Consider the following 19,225-nt stretch of genomic DNA (forward strand, 5'->3'; position numbering starts at 1 on the left):
AAGCAGAAAAGCTGTCATACAGTACTTGGCCCATGAGCAAATTCCCAGTTTACTTACTGCACAAGGATCAACTACTGCTAAGACTGAACAAAAGCCAACTTGAAATTAGATTAGTATATTCTCCTTAAAATTTTGAGTCGAATTGCTGGGGCCACCTACAGATGTTGTTTTCTGTGTTGTATTTGATATTGAGGAAATCAATAGGGACTTTCTTTGTCCTTCCCCGCTCGTTTTGTTTGTAAACTCCCAACTTCATCTCTCTCTTCATCGCAGGATCTTTAAAGTAGCGTGCTGGCAGGTCTGACAAGGATACAATTTGGTCTGCAGATCGCTTTTTCCCCTCAGCTGATTCTGGGAACAGCTCTCTGAACCAGCGTCCTCTTGTCATTTCCGTGCAAGGCAATCAGGCTACAGCACAGGTTGCAAGCAACATCAATGCACAGACTGGCTGTTGATGGTTTTGCCAGTAATTGCCGGCAAAAGGGTTGAGGGAAATCTCTCATTTGGGGTGTACTTCCCTCCATAGAAGTTGTTTCTTGAACAGGGAGGAGGGTTCTTCCTTTTCACGAGCTCATACTGTGCCTCATGTCATTATGTTTGAGTCAAAATTGCTCTGCTTCTGCGTTTTCTGTAAGCTTAGAAATGAGGAGTCTCAATTTAAGACTCTTTCTCTAGGGCAGTGCATTATTAATGTCACTCTGAGTCAAGGTGTTCAGGCAAACAGTTTTTATTGGACACATTAAATTTTTTTTACAGTTGAAGTAAAAATACTTATCTTAAGCAGCATTTATGTTTCTGAACGTTTTTCTTAATATTCAGTGAACTTTTGCCAACTTGCTGGAAAGTCAGTCAAAGAACACACAGGTCCAATTAAACTTCAAAGCATACGAAAAGGCTTCCTAAGAAATTTTATAGGACTGCCCCCAGTAAAAAAAAAAATATTGGAAATATGAATTCCTTTACATTTGAGCATAATTACTGCTTCTCCAAAGTCAATATCCCTCTTGACTTCAGTTGAATAAGATAGGAAACACACTGTCACGTGGTTAAGACAGATACTAATCGTATTAATAAAGCATATACTCTGCTGATTGTTCTGTATGTTTCATCTTAGAAGGCAATATAAACAAAAAAGGGAGTAAAAGATCCTATTTTTAAAAACTCCTGTTCATATTGCAAATAAAGAAAAAAATACCCAGAAAGAGTTGCCCTGTAAGGTGTAATGCGTGTGTCTCATTTAAACGGATGTCTACCACAAATAACAATAACTGAAATACCTACAGCAGCATTTAATTTAGGTTTGTGTTTGTGTTTGTTTTGTTTTGTTTTGTTTTTTTAAATTAAGTATTATTTTGAAAAGCAATTAAGGTATTTAGGAGCCTTTGCCATGTTCAGGCTTTAAAAAAAAAAAAACCACCCTACTCTTCTGTCACCTTTCCTGTTTTGCAGTATTTGTTCAAAAGTCACCCAACCAGAATTTTTTGATTACTCTTTTTATCATATGCAAACGAAGCTGGACTTTTCAGAAAAGAAGAGAATCACACTCATAGTCAGGTGTTCCAAAAGGTATATGAGTAAGAGAGCAATATTTTAGAGATAATTTAAAAAAAAAAAAAGTTAAAAATTCTATAAAATGTTACTTCGAGTTGATGCATTTTAGTAAACATGGGACCATGTTGAATGTGTTATATAATGACATATTTTGAAACACTTTTAGAAAAACCTTGAAAACTACCTTTGAACATTATAACATAAAAGTATGCTGTTTTCTCCTCTCCTTTACTTCCTCTGTCTGTGCTCCCTTTTGCTCTTGCTATTGTACTATAACTCTTTAGTATTCCATATCTGTCCTCGTGTAGCACCAGCTAGTCCTCTTAAATCTCCCTACAAGCCTTCCCCCACCCGAAGCACTGACAGAAAGAAGGCAACTTCACCCTCCACTTCCGATGCCATGAAAGGGGCAGCTGCAGCTGAAGTTACTCAGGTGGGTTTGCAATGGTTTTGATTTCACTTCTGGGTAAACTGTGGCTTCTGGTTGTTATCTTTCCCTTTACATTCATAAAAATAAAGTGCTACCTCTGTTGTAAGAAACATCAGTAAGAAAGTAAGCCTTGCCTGCATCTTTTGCTTTCCTGCTCCTGTTTAGCAGCATTTTAATATCTTCCTTGTCCTGGGAATCAAGGTTGAGCACTGGTATTTGGAACAGCAACACCTTTGTTTTCAGGGAACTGAGATTTCTGGCACTGGTGTATGTTTCATGGACTTGCCTGCAACTTCTGGGAACAGGGGTGACAAATACAATCTCTCCTGAGTATGACTATCCAGTCTTGCTGGTTAATTAGCAAGTTTCACATATTTTGGAAACTTGCCAAGTGTATTGACAATGCCTCCGTTTTATACCAATTGCTTAACTCTTCCTCTGGACGTTTTTAATGCTGTTTGCTTAAAATGCATTATTGATCCAGTGTAGTTTCCAGAAAAGCAAAGGCAAGTCATTCACCTTCACTGAGTCTAAACAATGTAAGGCATGTTTTAAAAAATTTATGCTAGGGCTGTAAAATTCATGTAAGGTCCTGTGTCTTGTAATAGTTAATAGTAGAGGGATTCACGCCATCTAAATTAGATGCAAGTGAGAGGACTAAAGCTGGAAGCTGAAGACTTCTGTAGTGTCTTTCTTAGGTGTGATTCACGGTGTTATATCCAGCAGCGTTGCTGTGAGATGCCTGGGTGCACTACTGACCATATCTTAGGAGGCATTGCAGGAGCATATAGATGATTTTGAAAACTCCACCCAGTGCCATCACCCCTCCCAAGAACTCTTGGAGAGGCTCTGATGTAGTGTTACTTATCTGCAACCTGTATGCTACGTCCGTGCAAGACATGGTTGTTTTTATGTCTATGTAAAATAAAAAACTATGCACTTCAGTTGTGAGCTGGTGTTTAAAAGAGTTTTATCTTAAATGTGTGTTACACAAGTCTGTTTATATGCAGTCTTGTTAATAAAACTGTTTTGTTGGTCCTAATTATGGAAACTAAAATGAACTGTATTTCTAGACTGAGAAGATAAAGAAAGAGAAGCGATCCGCAACACCTGGGTCATCATCTGGTATGGGATCTCCTCTAAGAAGGTCTGATTCTCCTGCTGCCATGTCCAGAAGATCTGCATCACCTGCGACGCCTAAGTATGCCTTTCTTATTAGTGGTCTAATATGCTGTGAGCTTCTTGTTGCCTATAAAGGAGACTCTTGAGGAACTTCCTTTGAAGTGTTGTGTAAAATCTAGTTAATTTTAGTTATAAATACACACATATACAGATGGGGGGGGAAAGAGAGAGAGATATTGATAAACAGATATATGTAAAGCTGTGTTAGTGGTCACTAAGGACACTTCTCTGCCTTTTCTCAGTCTTTTCAAATTATCACGGTGCATTTCATAACTCATGTGAAATATTACTTAAAATTTATTTTTAAACATGCTTTTGTTTTATTTGTTTTTGAAGAAACTCTGCATAATGTGAAGAAATGCACGGAACATGAGGACTAACTAGAAATTCCGGCATTTAAAATATGTATTTCCTATTGCTGGTATGACCCTATTGCTGGCATGACCATCTGGTTCCATAAATATACTTAACTATGCATCATCTAAACCATCGAGTTTAATCTTTATGTATTTGGAGACCTCTTTGGGTTTGTTGCCTTTGGTTGTTGGGGTGTTTTTCATGCAGAGTTGTGGACCTGTAGCATATCTGGTCTTACTAGCAATTGAGTTGCTTTTCTTAGTTGTCTTTTGCAGAAACTCGAAACTGTAGTCTGTGTAGCACAGCTTGCAACTCACAAGTCTAAGCAAACGTGTCTTCAGCTGTTTTAGAACGGGTTAAGTGTGGCTGAAATGCAGAAGTAGGCTAAAGTAGTCATGGTCTACAACAGTTGTCTGATTTCCATGTTTTGTTTTGTGTTTTTCTTTTCTCCTAGACCCTGTTCATGGGTCCCATTTCTGTCTTGAAAATTATCTCCTTTTGTCTGATTTTATTTGTTTTTAATCTGAACCTCGTAGCACAAGTGAGAATGCCTCCGCTGACACTCAAGGCTGGACTGGCTCTGTTACCTCTCCCGTCCTAAAAACCTCCTTGCCCTTGAGGAACAAGATGTCAAAGGAGGGGAGATTATCACAGACCCATTTCTCAAATATGCTCTTTATGACCCAAAATGTGTAGTTTCCATTTTTATTAAAAACAACACATTGCTCTATGTCCTAGGATCCATTTAGCATACCTTATGCTATTGGTTAAATGGCAATCCATTTACAATCTTACTTTCTACATTCCTAGTACAAGGGTCACAGTGCCCCTACAAACACCCTCATCAGATCCTTGCCAAAATGGCTGAAGCTCTCACTTGTTGCATGAAAGCAACCTCACCATCCTAAATCAAGATATCCTTACCTCCCCATTTAAACACACAGAAGTCCAACAGACCAGCAGATCACAAAAGCTGTTTGGCCTTCTGGCCTAAATAACAAAGCTCAGATGCGTTTCCCCACGTCAAAGGCAAACCGTGGGAGTTCCATTTGTGTTGCACCACTCATCACGGTTTCCAGGCAGATGGGGCTGAACCCATCCCACTTACATCACTCCAGGTAACCTGGCCGTAGTCTGAATCGGTTTTGATGATCCCCTTTCTGACAAATTTCTTCTGCTTCAAAAACTAGCCAGTGTTCCATTTCTGTTTCAGCTCTGAGTGCATAGCCCTTTAACGGAGGATGACTTTGTGTGTGAATCTGGTGTTAGACAAAATACAGGAAACCATCCAACTCTGAGCATTCTTTCTGTTATGGTCATCGCCTTGCGTGCAACTGGGAAATTGCAATTCTTTGTTTATATTATAGGGCTACAAATTTGCAAACTTTCAATATTATATATGTAATGTTGTCAGGTTCTGAACTACGTAAATTTTGTGAAGAACGGAATGGTATGAAATGTTAATGACAATCAGCTTTTTTCATTACGCCTTTGAGCAGATGCTTGTCTAGTGGCAGTCCAAAAAGTACAGAGAAAAGTTTGAGCTATAAAAATGTGTATTATTCTGTAAGTATTGATAGTCTCTGTTCAGAATGCATCTTTCAGTTCACTAGGCCAGTATAAAAGACATACCAAGAGACATATTTAGTTAAGCAAAATGATTGGTGGGAAATGGAGTGCTGAGAGTGAAGCATTTTTTGATGAGCAGACATTGAAAAGGTTGGTATAGCTCATCATAGAGACATCTGGGGGAAAAAAGAAAAATATTTTGTGAAACAGATGTTTAGAGCTTCGTGAAAAAAGTATGCCCAGTCTTAATTTGTGCTACTGATTTCCATAAAAGGTTAGGCAAAGATTGAGACTTTTCCCAGAGGTGCAAATTATGAGAACCTTTTTATAGTAGAATGTTTTCATGCCTACAAGGAATATAAACTACTCTTTTTAGAGGAAGAAGCAGATGCTGCGTGGAGGAATTAAGAAGCGTACTGGTGGGTTTGTCTCCGATTGTGAGTCACGGTAGTTATCCTGTTTTTCTTTTTCCTCCCTCTCTTCTTCAAGAAAATCTGATTCTGAGCACTGCTAGAAATGTATTACCGAGCATTTAATCTTAACATGGCCCAATTAGAACACCCTCCTTGACCTTATGAGAGATACAGTAAATAGAGTTTAAATCCATGTTTATTACTGATTGCAGAACAACAGTTCTGCTTCAGCACTCTCAAAACTTCCCTTCAGAAATATAAATAAAATTTTTAAAAAAGGCATCCCGATCACTATATTATATTATTATATAAAGATACAGATTTCTTCATACAAATCAAATGCTAAGTAATGATCTGGCTGGTCAGCGGATTTAAATATAGGCAGTCAGGCTTTTGGAACTCTCCTTTAGATTGTATAATCTTACCTTTTCATTTAAAATTAACTGTGGAACTTAATTTTAATGTGACTAAATATGTAGACAAATACTGATTCTCCTTGCATACCTGACAATCTTTTATAAGTTTACTGTTTCTCCTTCCAGCACACCATATGGCCAAAAAAATACCCTGGAAGAAATAAGAATATGTATTGTACAGCTTTAGTAGTCAGTGATCCTGCATAGCACCTTAACTTAGAAAGCTATTGAGGAAAGAATCAAGTATGGCCAGTGATTTAGATGATAATTACCTGTATGCATTTTTCTTCTTAAAAGTATGTGACTTGACATTCAAGTTTTCTTGGCGTTGTTCTAGTTACTAGTTTTTCACAGTTGTCATCTTGGTTTGTGAGTGGGTAGTTGCTTGTCTTCTTTATACGTTATTTCATTATTTATTAATTAATAAACTCTTTTTATCATGGTAAAGTAACTGAAACAGGTTCAAACAAGACAATAAAACTTCAACCTAAAGAGAGACAGTGATTGATGGCAAAGTAGATTTGCAGTAATTACATAAATAAAATACAAATGTTTGAAAGTGCAAATTTTGCTGAGAAAGGAAGAAAGATCAGCCCAAGGATATAACGTCCAAGACAAAATGAGTGAACAAATATGGACCTGAAAAAGGAGAAAAGAGGGAAAAATAAAAAACTGTTGAGCAATAATTAATACCAAGGAAATGATTCACAGCCTGAAGATATTTGAAAAAGTAAATATATCAAGAAATGTCACGCAAGAAAGAAACCCAAAACTATTGCTTTGAATCGGAGCAGTTAACAGAGGAGAAAGTTTAATGGATTAAAGAGCAGGATAACTGAGAAATCATCTTTTATTTTTACAATTGCTACTGGATACTGATTGTGTAAAGTGCTCTTGTTCTTCAGATCTCTCACAAAATCAATAATATCAGCTTTTTTGGTAATTTTTTTTTATGCTTTGTCTTCGAAGATCTATACATTAATCTGTTTATTCTTGCAGTATCCCTCAGAGAATAGGTAAGTGTTCTGTCTTATAGATCGGCAAAACAATAAAGCCTGTGTCCTTCACATGTCTTTGGGTAAATAGTCCCTTTGAAATCAATGGGACCTGAGTGAATCAAGGAAGTGGGATTTAGTTTTAAGCGTCTTCGGATAAGCTGTAGTATAAGCCAGTGAATGAAAATGGAAAGCTCTGACAAGCCTCTATGTTACATCATTTTGCTAAAGCATTACCCCGTACGAGAAGGCGAAAGGGCGGGGGGGTAGGGACTGCAGCGCTGCTGGTGGGTGATTCTTGGTCCATGTCCAGTTCCCAGTCTGCGTCATTGTCCTTTGCTCACAGTTTCACTAGCTGAACCCGTAACTCGGTGGTTCTTTTTGGCGACATCCCACTGCAGTTGTTGGGATGCGCTTTGACATCAGAAATGCACGTGCTCAATCCAATTACAGAATTCTGAGGAAATAAGAACCTAGAGTAGTACAAAAAAGCCCAAACTTTTAAAAATTTTAAAAATGACCTATTAGAAAGGTGTCTGCATGTGGTGAATTCCTTGCAGAAGTAGCTTCTATGTCCTGCAGTGACCTAGTTTTAGATTTTATTTGGCATGTGCTACATTTACTACTCTGTTTTGCCTTGGAAAGATAAAAACAGTGGGTGGAATGTTGGATCAAGACTATTTTAAGGTTTTTTTTCAGCAGCTAGCTATAGAATGGGCCAATTCAAGATTTTGAAAATGTCTGTAATAGTGCAGCTATCAAAATAACTATTCTATGGACCTATGCTGAGTTTGTGCTCATATGTAAAAAAGAAATGAATCTGCCTCTGGCTAGAAAACATCAAAACTAAAAGTGGAAAAAAAAAAACTGCTTTTGAGAAAACATTACAGATAGCAGAGCAAAAATATCAGAATCCAGGAATAGCTTATGATCAGAGCAACCTCAGAAAACAGGCTTGAGAACATGCAAGTCCTTGGTGTGGTTTCAGCAGAGCTTTTGTTGAATTAATAGGGCGATAAGGGAAAGAAATAATGCAGCTCTGGTATTGCTGCAGATTTCTGATTTAAAGTCAGCCTTGTGAACTGCTGTAACCGATGATGTCTCATGTACCTGGGTTTTCAAGAAAGCATGCTATTCTCTCCCTTACTGTTTAAATTGGACAAAATTGGATGTGACCTCTGACTTGTGCTACATGTACTTTATTTTCTATACTTAGCAAAAGTACGCTCAGAACCCCTCTTGTGTTCTTCCTGAGACATTCCTCTGCAGCATGGGCTATCCCTGCTATTCCTCTTTTAATTGAATAAAAGGCATAGTAATTTAAGGACCAGTGGATCCTCAGACCTGATAGTGGTTCTTGCAGTGCATGTAGGTTTCATGATGAAAATGGCTTCTTACAAGTTGCTGCCACCATGTCAACACAGGGCAGTTAGGTGAGAAAACTAAGACCTCCTGGAGGGAGGAAGATGCTTTCTGTACTTCTGTGTTCCCCTGTAAAATCTAGTGACTAAGGTGAGCCAACTTTCACGCAGCTTGCATGCTACCACTTCTTGCATTTTGGGGAGTTGTCATCTTAATTCTCTGATCCTCATCAGGCACACTTCTGTGTTCCCACATTCTTACATCCCTTTCCTTTTCTCCCAAAGCAAAAATAAAACGTTTTTTAAACTTAAATAGACCCCTACGCAAGCATTTATACATTTTTCCCTTAATAATCCAATTTTTCTGTCTTCACAGTCAAGTTTGGCCATTTACAGTAAAAAGCAGCATAATTTAAATACTATTAGAAGGAGTGGATTTTTTCCAGTAACAATTCTGCATGTGTCTAGGAATGTTAAAAACGCTAAGTTGACAATATGTTTTAAATACAAGGAGGAAAACAGTGATCATTTAAAACTTTCTACTGGCATCCAATAAATTATTTAAAATTTCTGAAGAAATATTCTTATTCCTGAGGGGCTTTTCACTCCTCGCACTACACTGTCATCCTAGCAGTATTCAGTCTTTTATATGCTTCTCCCTTTTAGTTGCTTTAAAAGAAGCAAAGCCATACCTGTTTCTTGTTCTTCTGGCCAAAGAGCTTTAAGAAAAAATTTCCGTAGGTCTAAAAGTTCAAAGATGCATTACTTAAATAATAGGCTTCAACACATGTTTCTAGTCCAACAGGTAAGTTGTGCAGCCAGCCTGCTCTGATTCCTACGCAGTGCCAGCACAGCTCTCATGACTAGACTCCTTCCTACCAACCTCTTTAATTTGATTGTCATGTCTTTATTAGAGAACAATTACTTCTGTGCTAATACTGAAAATGACTCAGCCTTAGTTATGTGGCTGTTTTGCTGCTCCTGTCACAACAAGTTAAATAAAAAGCATTGCAAGGAATGTGTGGTAAAGTCGGAAATGTAAACCAAAGACAGCAGGAAGGGACTATGCTTTGAAGAAGTGTCAGATTAGCAAGAAGCATCCTCTGCGCTGCAGAGACGCAGAAGAAAGGTTGTTTGCTTTTTATTACACATTATATTTCTATGAAATGCAGTTGGAAATGACTGTAATGGTGAGGCACATACGTAGGTGGGGCCTTGAAATTTCTGCCTTTGTCTTTAGGAGGGCCCGAGAGTCCATGTATGTCCTAAAGAGAAAACTAAAGATAATGCTAAAACCAGATATGGTCAACACCAACCAATCTCGTTGGCTTCTCCCATTGCTGTTTTTTACGAGACCTGGAAACAGACTTGCCTGTCCACATCTTCCAAAGCCTGTTTCTGTCAGGGAGCAGCAGGAGCAGGCTGCCCTGCAAGGCAAGGCAAGCCGGGAGCCGTGGGTGGCAGCAGGGCAGATAAGGACAGAGACCTCCCCCACAGGACCCCATCTCACAGTAGACAATAGTAGTGACCAGGGCAGGTCTGGTGACGGTGACCAGGGTCAGCCAAGAGTTTAGTGATAGCTAGCAAAGGCCTCAATGAAGCAGGTCCAAGGACAAACCAAGACATCAGGTTAGGATTGGCAGGTCGAGAGGCCGGGAACAGGCAGGCGTACCTACAGCTTAGCTTAGGCAAGGACCAAGGGCGAGGACTTGAGCTGACAAGGAACTCCTGGGCCTGCAGGCAGAGGGTGCCTGAGCTGAACTTCAAATTTAGTTGGGTGCTACTGTTCCACCAGCCCAAGGGCTTTTGGAGTCTGATGGCTCTTCAGTGGGAGTGAGAAAGTACGGGCGGTGCAATACTCTGCAGTCTTTTCCTCCCCACAAACTGGGCGGCTCTGAATGAGCTCCCTCTATTCTGGTATCTCACCCTCTTTCAAATGCAGCATAATATGGTGGAAAAGAACCCTTTCTTCTCCTGAATTCATGAACTGGGATGGGGGGGGGAGTTGAAAGGTGTTTAATTTTTATTGTCTGCTCTGTAATGCAAATGTTGTTCCTGTTATAATAGTCTCTGGCCACACAATACTATAGCTAGATCTACATAAAACTTGCCACTCCAGTCCATTAATTTTCAGCTATTGTCCATGTTTTCATGCTTGTGGTCTGCCGGAATGAGTGTATAGTCCAGAAAACATGTTATACTATATGAAACTATATTGTATAGATGCAAAAAGCGATAAGGGCTACTACATTTATATCATAATTGCATATCCATATGGAATGTTAAAACTACATGTGTAATGTTCACTTTAATGTAGGATTATTTATTCTAATGGGACTCACATAAATCATTATTTTAAGATTGTAATCTCTTCCACACTACTTAGTCACACAGCCCAGCCTTTCTTAATGTTACAAGTATTTAGTGCTAGTTACTGGTGTTACATAAATAATGAATGGTGTTTGTGTGTAGTTTTATGTTTCCTGGTAATCTATTCTCTTTAATGTGCACCTATTTTCAGTGAATATCGAGTATCTTTACCGTTCTGCTTTCCCAAAACTGACATCAAGGTTATCATTTCATCTAAAGTATGCAACAGCCAAATGAGCAATCGGCAGCGTTGCTGCTGTGCATCACCATCACCACAAGTGCAGCTGTGTGAAAGGTTGCAGGGGCTGAGTTTTGAGCCTTGAATCTGTTGTGGTGGTGCTGATTAAAGCACTAACTGAAACAGCAGAGCTGACTGTAGAATGGTTTGGTCAGTTTGGTCTCTTTTTGTGGTACCCAGCTTTACCTTGGTATATGGTAGTATTTGGTGCTATTTTAGAAAATCAGATACTATTAAGAAAAGACCATGTTTGACAAGGCGGTATTCAGGTGAAAGCAGCATGCTGCAACTCATAATTTCTGCAGACAGAAAGCAGACATAGATTTGCTTAAATGTTGAGAAAGGACTATTCAATGCAGTAATGTTGACAAAATTGTTATGAAATGGCCATTACTAAAATAGTTGTTTTAAGTATTCCATGATTTCATATATCTTGTCTAGAACTCAGACAGTATTGTTGGTCCTTTTAAATGAGGATTTTCTGTAATCGTTCATACTTTCATGCCTGTTCCCTGCATTTTAGGTTCTGATTGTTTGCATCCAGGTGGTTCCCATGCAGTATTGTGCAAAAGAACTGATATTCCTATGTAGTCAGAGACAAGAAAGAGGAACGATATATGTGAAGGAGTTTGATTCCAAACTGTGTAACATAACTGTTTTAATTTTTGTTTTCCTTTATCAGGACAGTTGCAAAGACTTATCCTCAGTCTCCTAAAAATGCCAAACAATATCCAGCTTCTCCTGTGAAGCATCGTGCCACTTCTAATCTCAACCAGGAAACTCCTAAAAAGAAAGCAGACAAGGAGAAAGAAAATGTCAGTCATCAGAAATCCCCAGGAGCACGCACTGATGATGCAGGCCAGGTGGCTTCTGAGAAGCACGTGCCTTCTGCAGGAAAGATTGAAAATAGTGAAGGTGCGTCTTACTGGAAGAATAACTTGCAAGGTATCGTGGGTCTGTGAGGCTTTTAAACAGTGATGCGCTGTTCTTTTTATGAAGCTGCTCAGTCATGGGTTTATGAGTGTGTAAAGGTACATACTATAACCGGTCAGTGTATAGTTTTCACCAGGGTTGCCCATGTGTGAAAAACACTTGTTAATGAGGATGTGCAAAGGTTGAAATCCAGCGATGCCCTTACCTATCCCATATTTTGGCTGCTGGAAATGCTGATGTATGTTTTTGAAAAGCAAAGGTATGATACCGGCGTGAACCAGGACCGTTTTAGCCTCTGTGTGAGTGTTGAAGTTCTGGGCACTCTCAGTTCCCTGCCTAAATTTCCACTCTTGGTTGTCCTCTCCCAGGGAAGATCACGGCAGGAACAACTGATGCAGAAGAAGCCTCAAAAATTCTAGCTGAAAAAAGACGACAGGCCCGCCTGCAAAAAGAACAAGAAGAAAGGGAGAGACAGGAAAGAGAAGAACGGGAGAGGTATCTCTGTTGATTTGTGAAAATTATTACCTAATAATTTAACCTGTATTATTCAAGATGCTTGAAACTGTGGTGGCTTTAGAATCAAGGTGGGAGCTTACATGTAAGTGTTAATTTCTTTCAGTTTGGATCCATAATTAATTAGTGTCTTTTGCTGTCTTTATGACTAGTGAAGGTAGAAAATAATAATTTGGCCTCTCTAAGAAGCCTAAAGGAACTATTACTTATCCAAATACTTCCATCCAATACTTCATCCAATACCGGAAGTATTTTATTTTGTAAAAAAATATTTGAGGTGGTTTTAAATGAGCTAGTTCACGTAGAAGAAACAGTCTTGCAGTAGTACTACATGCCTTAAATGGCAAGGCTTGTGTTGTTCAACAAATTAACCTGAAGCTCATCTCCCTGCCCAACTTGCTGGAGGGAGTTGAGGGCTTTAAAAGTGTGGGCACAAGTAAGGTTGCTGTGTCTAAGCAATGAAATTTTGGCTCTGTTCTGGGAGCAAGCTTTTAGGTTGATCTCCACATTGGATGCTGGTTGCAAGTGTCAACAAATCGAGCCCTTCCTTCAAGGCCCTAATAGTAAATCACTAACTCTGCATGTCTAAATTCAGCTTTGTCTGTTCTTATTGAAAATGGGGGGGGAGGAAAAAGTTGGACATATTTCCAGAATCCCTGATATGCAAGGATAAGAATGATAAGAATGATCAGTTGTCACAGCAGCTCTTGGATGTGGTGACAAAGGAGGATGATGTCTCTAAGTGGGCCAGGGAACAACATAGGTGGAATGTACACCCACTCTTTCTAGTGTACCACTGTGTTTTGTGGACATTGTTTGCTGCTACTTATCCAATCTGTTTATCTTTGGCTGAAACGAAGGAAAAAAGTACTTGCTTGTTTGTAGATACCAGCATTCTGGGTGTGAAGTACAGAAGAGGGGTGTTTTTATTATTGAAGCTCTAATTGAAATTAGGATGGAAATGTTTTCTTTTCTTTGACACCTTTTTTTTCCAAGGGAAATTATAATTTCTAGGAAACATTTGGGGCAGTGAAAATAAGATTGGAATGAAAATGTGATAGCAACCTGAATTCTGGGCATGTGCTCAACCTCTTTGCTATATCTTCGCTTTTTTCATGAAAATGTGCGCTGATGCATGCATTATCAGCTACTGCTGATTGCGTGCCACGTACAATAGGATTCATGCTAAACAAGATGAAACCTTTTAAACAGACTGTTATATTTTTTACAGGCTTGAAAGAGAAGAACAGAAAAGAAAGGCAGAAGAAGAAAGACTTCGTCTAGAGGAAGAGGCTCGCAAGAAGGAGGAGGAAAGAAAACGTGAAGAAGAAGCCGCTAGGAAAAAGGCAGAAGAGGAAGCCAGGCGAAAAGCTGAGGAAGAACAAATGCTAAAAGAAAAGCAAGAAAAAGAGCACCAAGCCAAACTGGAGAAACAGGTACCATCTCAAACACAAATGTGAAACTTTATATCCATATATATGTGTATATATATATTTATATATACATATAAATAAATACTTTATAGTATCTGGTAATCTGCCTGAAATAAATAATGGCTCTATCGTATTTCACACATCTTGATTAGAAGGAAGAAGCAGAAATCAAAGCCCGTGAGGCAGCAGAACAACTTCGTCTTGAAAGGGAACAGATCATGCAGCAAATTGAGCAAGAAAGACTGGAGCGGAAGAAGGTAGATATTTGCATCTCATTTAAGATAATTATTTCATTTCTTGTTTGAATACATAACCCAAATAGTACCCGATAGTATCTAGAAATAAAAATCTGGAGGGATTACAGATCGATATTTATGCCTAACTTACTGTTTGCTACTTGCATCTTAGGGGAATGTGGACATCAAAATTTGTAACAATAGAATTGCCTAAAGCAAATGACTTTCTACTAGGTCCTGAACAAACACAGAATTAGCCTCTACCTACAAAGTTAAATGCCTGAGACAAACAAGGAAAGGCATGCCAAGGCAAATGTCGATTGCCGCCCAACCCAGGACATCACAGATTATTGAGGAACATGGGTGACATTGCTTTAAAACTTACTCAACAAAAGGTCCGTGTCATTAATTGAGAAAGTTAATGTGATTAACAGGCAGGTTTTCTCCCACCTGGCTTGTCTCTGGTTGCATTACGTAGAGGCAATAAGGGTTTCTGTCCACTACCCCACAAGGAAACGGCTGGAGCTGCATAACTTGGCCTTATCTACAGCTCTGTGTCAGGAAGGAGAGAACAACTGCAGAGCTGCAGAACCTCTGTCTGGTTATAAAAAGTAGTCTTTACATATATGTTATTCCAATATGTTATTTTTAACTGTTTGCCACTGAGCTGGAGGCATGTTGCAGATTAGAATGCCAACCAAAGTGTTGTTAAATCTGAAATAGTTTCCTTTCTCAGTAGTGTAAATAAACAAGGTTTGTGGGAAGGGTTTATTTTTTAATGAACAAAGAAGAAAAAAATAAAAATATTTTCGGGTAATGCCTTATACTATTTTTAAAGGAACTATTTGGAAATAGTTGGAAAAGCAACTAGATGAAAATAATAGCTGTTGGTTTTAAATAAACATCTTGTTCCAGAACTGAGCACAACTCATAACTGCAAACACCTTTGTCCCCAAATTGCATCTACTGAGAAAGTCATGTTCTTTGAGATCTGATATGTGAAAGCCAGCTCCCAGGTATTTTCTGTCTTTTGTTTTCTGTATTTTTCTTTCTTATTCTCCCTTTTTCAAGACAAGCAGGGTTGAGGTCATGACAGTGGAGAAAAGTTTTTCTTTTTGTCTTTTTTTTTCTCCTTTGTCAGTCTGTTGTGTTAAATATTCTGTCTGCCTTCTCATACACCAATTTATTTTGATTTCTAGAGAATAGACGAAATAATGAAGAGAACAAGGAGGAGTGAAACACCAGAAATAAAGGTATGAAACAGTGTGTGATTGTTTTATAACCCGTATGTGAAAATTATACTTTAGTATTTCTGTGTTAGGAGGTATACTTTGGTACACTCTATGCCCAAATTTTAGTTACATTTCAAACTGCAAATGACTGTTACTGTGTCACACTTACTGTTGTGCCATGGCTGCAGGGAGACAGCTTTATGCAACTGTTGCAGACTTATCTTCCTCATTATCCAGCAAGGTGGCAAGAGCCCATTCCTGGAGCGGTAATGTTTGCTGCTGTGATGTATCTTCTCCTGCTTTGTACCAGCCAGTGAATTAGTTACTGAGCTCTCAGTGTTAAGCCTGCCTGGAATGTAGGATTGAGAACAAGGCAATTGTGTCCAGCTTGAAATGACAGTCTCGAGTTTTCACCTCTATTTTAAGTTTTCTACTAAGGAAACCATTTCTTCAGTTACTTTCAGATGATGGTTTGTTTTTTCTTTTACTTCAAAAAGAAAATAAATCCTATGCCTAATTAAAAAGGAAAAAAAATAAAATCCTCTCTTGCTGTCGATGACCTCTGACCACCCCATGGCCCTGGGCGGTCTCACAAGCTTGAAGTCCAATCAGTCATGAAGGTTACAGTCCTTCATCTAATACAGGTGACTCATTACTTAATTACAGAAGGAAGAGCCAAAACTGGAGGTGCCATCAACTCTGAATGTGGAAAAGCAACCAAAGACCCTTGTTCTCAACCAGCCAGGTAAAAATTGCCATATTTTTCTGACGTGTTTTCACAGTTCTTTTCAGAGTTTCGTAATCTCAGGCAGAGCACTGTGTATTATCACAGTTTCTTTGCTTTCATCTCAAAAAGAACAGCTACATTTGCATCAGCAACAAACGTTAGAAACTGGAGACTTAGCTTTGTTTTGCCGTGTAAGCAGGAGTAAGTTTCCTCCATTTTAGTACCTGACATAGCATTTCTGTTAATGAGAAATTCAGTCTGCCAGTAGGTTTAGTTGCTGCAATCTACCTTTGAATTTTGTAGGTAGAAAATTTTTGTATACAACTAAGCTTGCAAGCTTTTTATAGCATTGCTATAAATCTTACATTTAATTTGACTTCACAAAAAAATGCATATTTAAAGAATTATTAAATAAAATATACATACCTGGCATTTTTCTATATTTTGTTTACTTCCCCAGGCTAAGGCTTTTAGTACATGATATAAAACATTCTCTTCTTGTTTCCTCAGATTTAAAAGATGTAGCATAAAGAGCAATTTTAGAGTGGAAAAAGAGGATTGACAGTATAGTATGATGAGTCATAGCTGAAACTGAGTCCTACTGCATTGTCAGTCTTTCTTTCTACTCAATCGATAACTTAAAAGCATTTGTGATTTTTTTAAACTATTTAAGTAAAGAAGCTGCTGTCATAATTTCTAACTTTCTTTTATAGATATCAATGGATTGGCAACCTGCCTGAAAAATAAAAGCTTAGAAAGTGCTGCCTCTGTACTCCCTTCCCAAGATGTAGTTGCTAATGGACTCAAGTCAGTTGCAGGACTTATTCAGATGGAAGGTGTCGATGGGAAATCTAACAGCATGGAAGATTCAACAGATGAGGTTCAGTCCATGGATGTGAGGTACAGACCGTATCTGCCAATAGAAGTTGTGGAATTCATATTAGACACGCACAAAGTTTTCTGGTTTATTTGTTAATACTTTACTGCTTTACTTCTCGCCTACCCCACAATGGGGCACTCAGGTGTCTACTGTGGTGTTCTCCACGCCTGCCGAGATGCAAATTGGTTGTTTCAGACAAGAGTCAACAGAACCTCATCTCACTCTCACATTTTTGGCGGGGGGGCTCTAAAATCCTTCTACAGTCCTTACTTATGGATTCTGTACAAGTTTGCCCAAACCTTTCAGATTGTTCTGTGAAAGTAGCTACTGTAGATATTCTCACATGTCACCATTTTTTTTCATTTGTGACAAGAGTACATAGCCATGATGCATGAACTTTTCTCCCTCTATACAAACAGAATAAAGAAAATAATTAATTTAGAATTTTAAGTGCTTAACTGGAACAAATGTATGGAAATCAGTAAATAACTTTGTATGTATTAAATACTGTTGGATTTTGATGGAAGGACTTGCTGAAAAGAAGGAAGTTGATAATTCAAGGCTGCTATGAGAAAGCTAGCTCTGAATTTTAAACGTGGAATTTTTATACGATGCTCCCTTAATTGGTAAGCCAACTTAACCTCTCATACTGTTTCAGTATTTCCAGTAAATCTGTGTAAGTGCATAAGAAATGCCCTACTGGGACAGACCAGAAGTCTGTCTAGCCCATTATTTGGTCTTGGAGAGCATCGATAAGAAAAACTAGTTTGGGAGAGCACCTAAGCCTATCACTTTCCGCAATCCAAGACCACGCAGAAGTGTGACATTAGGGATGTTAGAGGGCACAGCTTTGCCTTGCCCTTTGAAATACCCACTGAGGGACCTGTTGCCCATGAGTTTATCCAATTCCTTTTTCAACCTGCTGATAATATTTGCATCCAGGACCTCATCTGGCAGCAAGTTCCACAGTACAGTCTCACTAGGTAAATTGCGTTCTTTGATGTGTGTTAAACCCAACCTCTTACTAGTGTCATTGGGCACCCCCTAGGTTTTGTGTTGCAGGATTTGATGCACAGTAGTTTTGCCCTCAACTTAGCCACCACTCTTTCGTGGGTTTTGAAATCTTTGTGAAAGCCTTCCTCTACCTTCTCTTCTCCAAACTGAAACGCACTGGCCTTACTAGTCTTGGCAAAGTGTCAGCTGGTAGCAGCACTTCTTAAATTAAATTCTAGGATTTTTAATGTCTGAAGTATATCATAAGATCGTAAGAAATAACTTTTGATTTAAGTTGTGAAGTGTGAGTGCTTTAGGTAAATGTTTGCAGGGTCAAGACAAGAATTTGAAAGATGCAATAAATGTTTAAGTAAGGGAATGCTGCAGCAACTGAAATAATGAGTTGGCAGTAAACTACCAGAAATGTGTTTTTAGGAAATGAGTGTTCACATCACACAGCTACCACAAATCTTAATCTTTAAGGAATATGGATTAGGTATGACCTTCCATCTTGAACAAGATAACTACTTTTTCTTTGGATTGGGATGTATTCTAGGTAAAGGCTTGCTGCAGCTGGCCTTGAGATAAGTAGTAGCTTTTGAACAGTCGAAGGTTAATTTGGTTGTTGCTTAATGAAAAGTTACATAGCTCTTATTCTGCATCTTCCTTTCATTTATCTTTTGTATAGCCCAGTTTCAAAAGAAGAACTTATCTCTATCCCCGAATATTCACCCATGAATGAACTCATGCCGAGTGTTTCTTTGGACCAAAATGGGACAAGTAATGCCAAGGCTCTTGAAGATCTCTTGGATTTCACAGGCCAAGCTACGTACTCCAAGATGTCCAGTGATACCATTAGCCTAGATGACTGTAACAAAAACTTGATTGAGGGATTTAACAGTCCAGGACAGGAAAATACACTGAATTCTATCTGTTGACAACCTCGCTTTTCAGCAGAACAGTTAAAGGTATGGTATTGTGATAAACATCTTTGATATGATAAATTGCTGTGATTACTTACGAGCTCCCCAGAAAAATATAGCAGTTGTAAACAGTATATGTGGAGAGAGGAAGAAAGCTGGTCTCCTAGATATTTAAATTTAGCATAATCTTTCATATTTGCAGCTCTTTGTAAATTGGTTTCATATGCAAACGGAGCGTATCATAGCAACTGAAAGTATCTGGTAAATGAAAACATTTCCTTTATCCATTCAGAATATAGTGGGAAGAGTTGCTGCTTTTGTTCATTAATACAATACCTTTCCTATGAGTCTATGGAGCCTTTTTGCATGAAGAAAACAATTAAAAGTGGGGTCAGCTAGTTATTATTGCTGCTCACTCTTTTCCACTGCTGTAAATACTTGCAGCACAGTGTGGAATCACTTAGACTGGAAAG

General features: G+C 38.6%; 1 protein-coding gene across 1 annotated transcript in view; it reads left to right on the forward strand.

Moving 5' to 3' along the window:
- The window catches only part of MAP7D2 (MAP7 domain containing 2), a gene marked incomplete at both ends in the record, with an annotated part of 88,413 nt that extends 69,646 nt beyond the window's left edge, over positions 1-18,767 (forward strand). The window contains 10 exons of the mRNA XM_082482540.1: positions 1,836-1,984; positions 3,055-3,182; positions 11,565-11,797; positions 12,184-12,310; positions 13,560-13,764; positions 13,914-14,018; positions 15,197-15,250; positions 15,896-15,974; positions 16,670-16,856; positions 18,518-18,767. Of these exons, the coding sequence (XP_082338666.1) occupies positions 1,836-1,984; positions 3,055-3,182; positions 11,565-11,797; positions 12,184-12,310; positions 13,560-13,764; positions 13,914-14,018; positions 15,197-15,250; positions 15,896-15,974; positions 16,670-16,856; positions 18,518-18,767 (1,517 nt within the window). The remainder of the gene's footprint in view (positions 1-1,835; positions 1,985-3,054; positions 3,183-11,564; positions 11,798-12,183; positions 12,311-13,559; positions 13,765-13,913; positions 14,019-15,196; positions 15,251-15,895; positions 15,975-16,669; positions 16,857-18,517) is intronic.
- Between the last annotated feature and the right edge of the window lie 458 nt (positions 18,768-19,225).

Source organism: Vanellus vanellus, assembly GCF_965231255.1.
Source record: "Vanellus vanellus genome assembly, chromosome: 1".
In the NCBI taxonomy this organism is placed as follows: Eukaryota; Metazoa; Chordata; class Aves; order Charadriiformes; family Charadriidae; genus Vanellus; species Vanellus vanellus.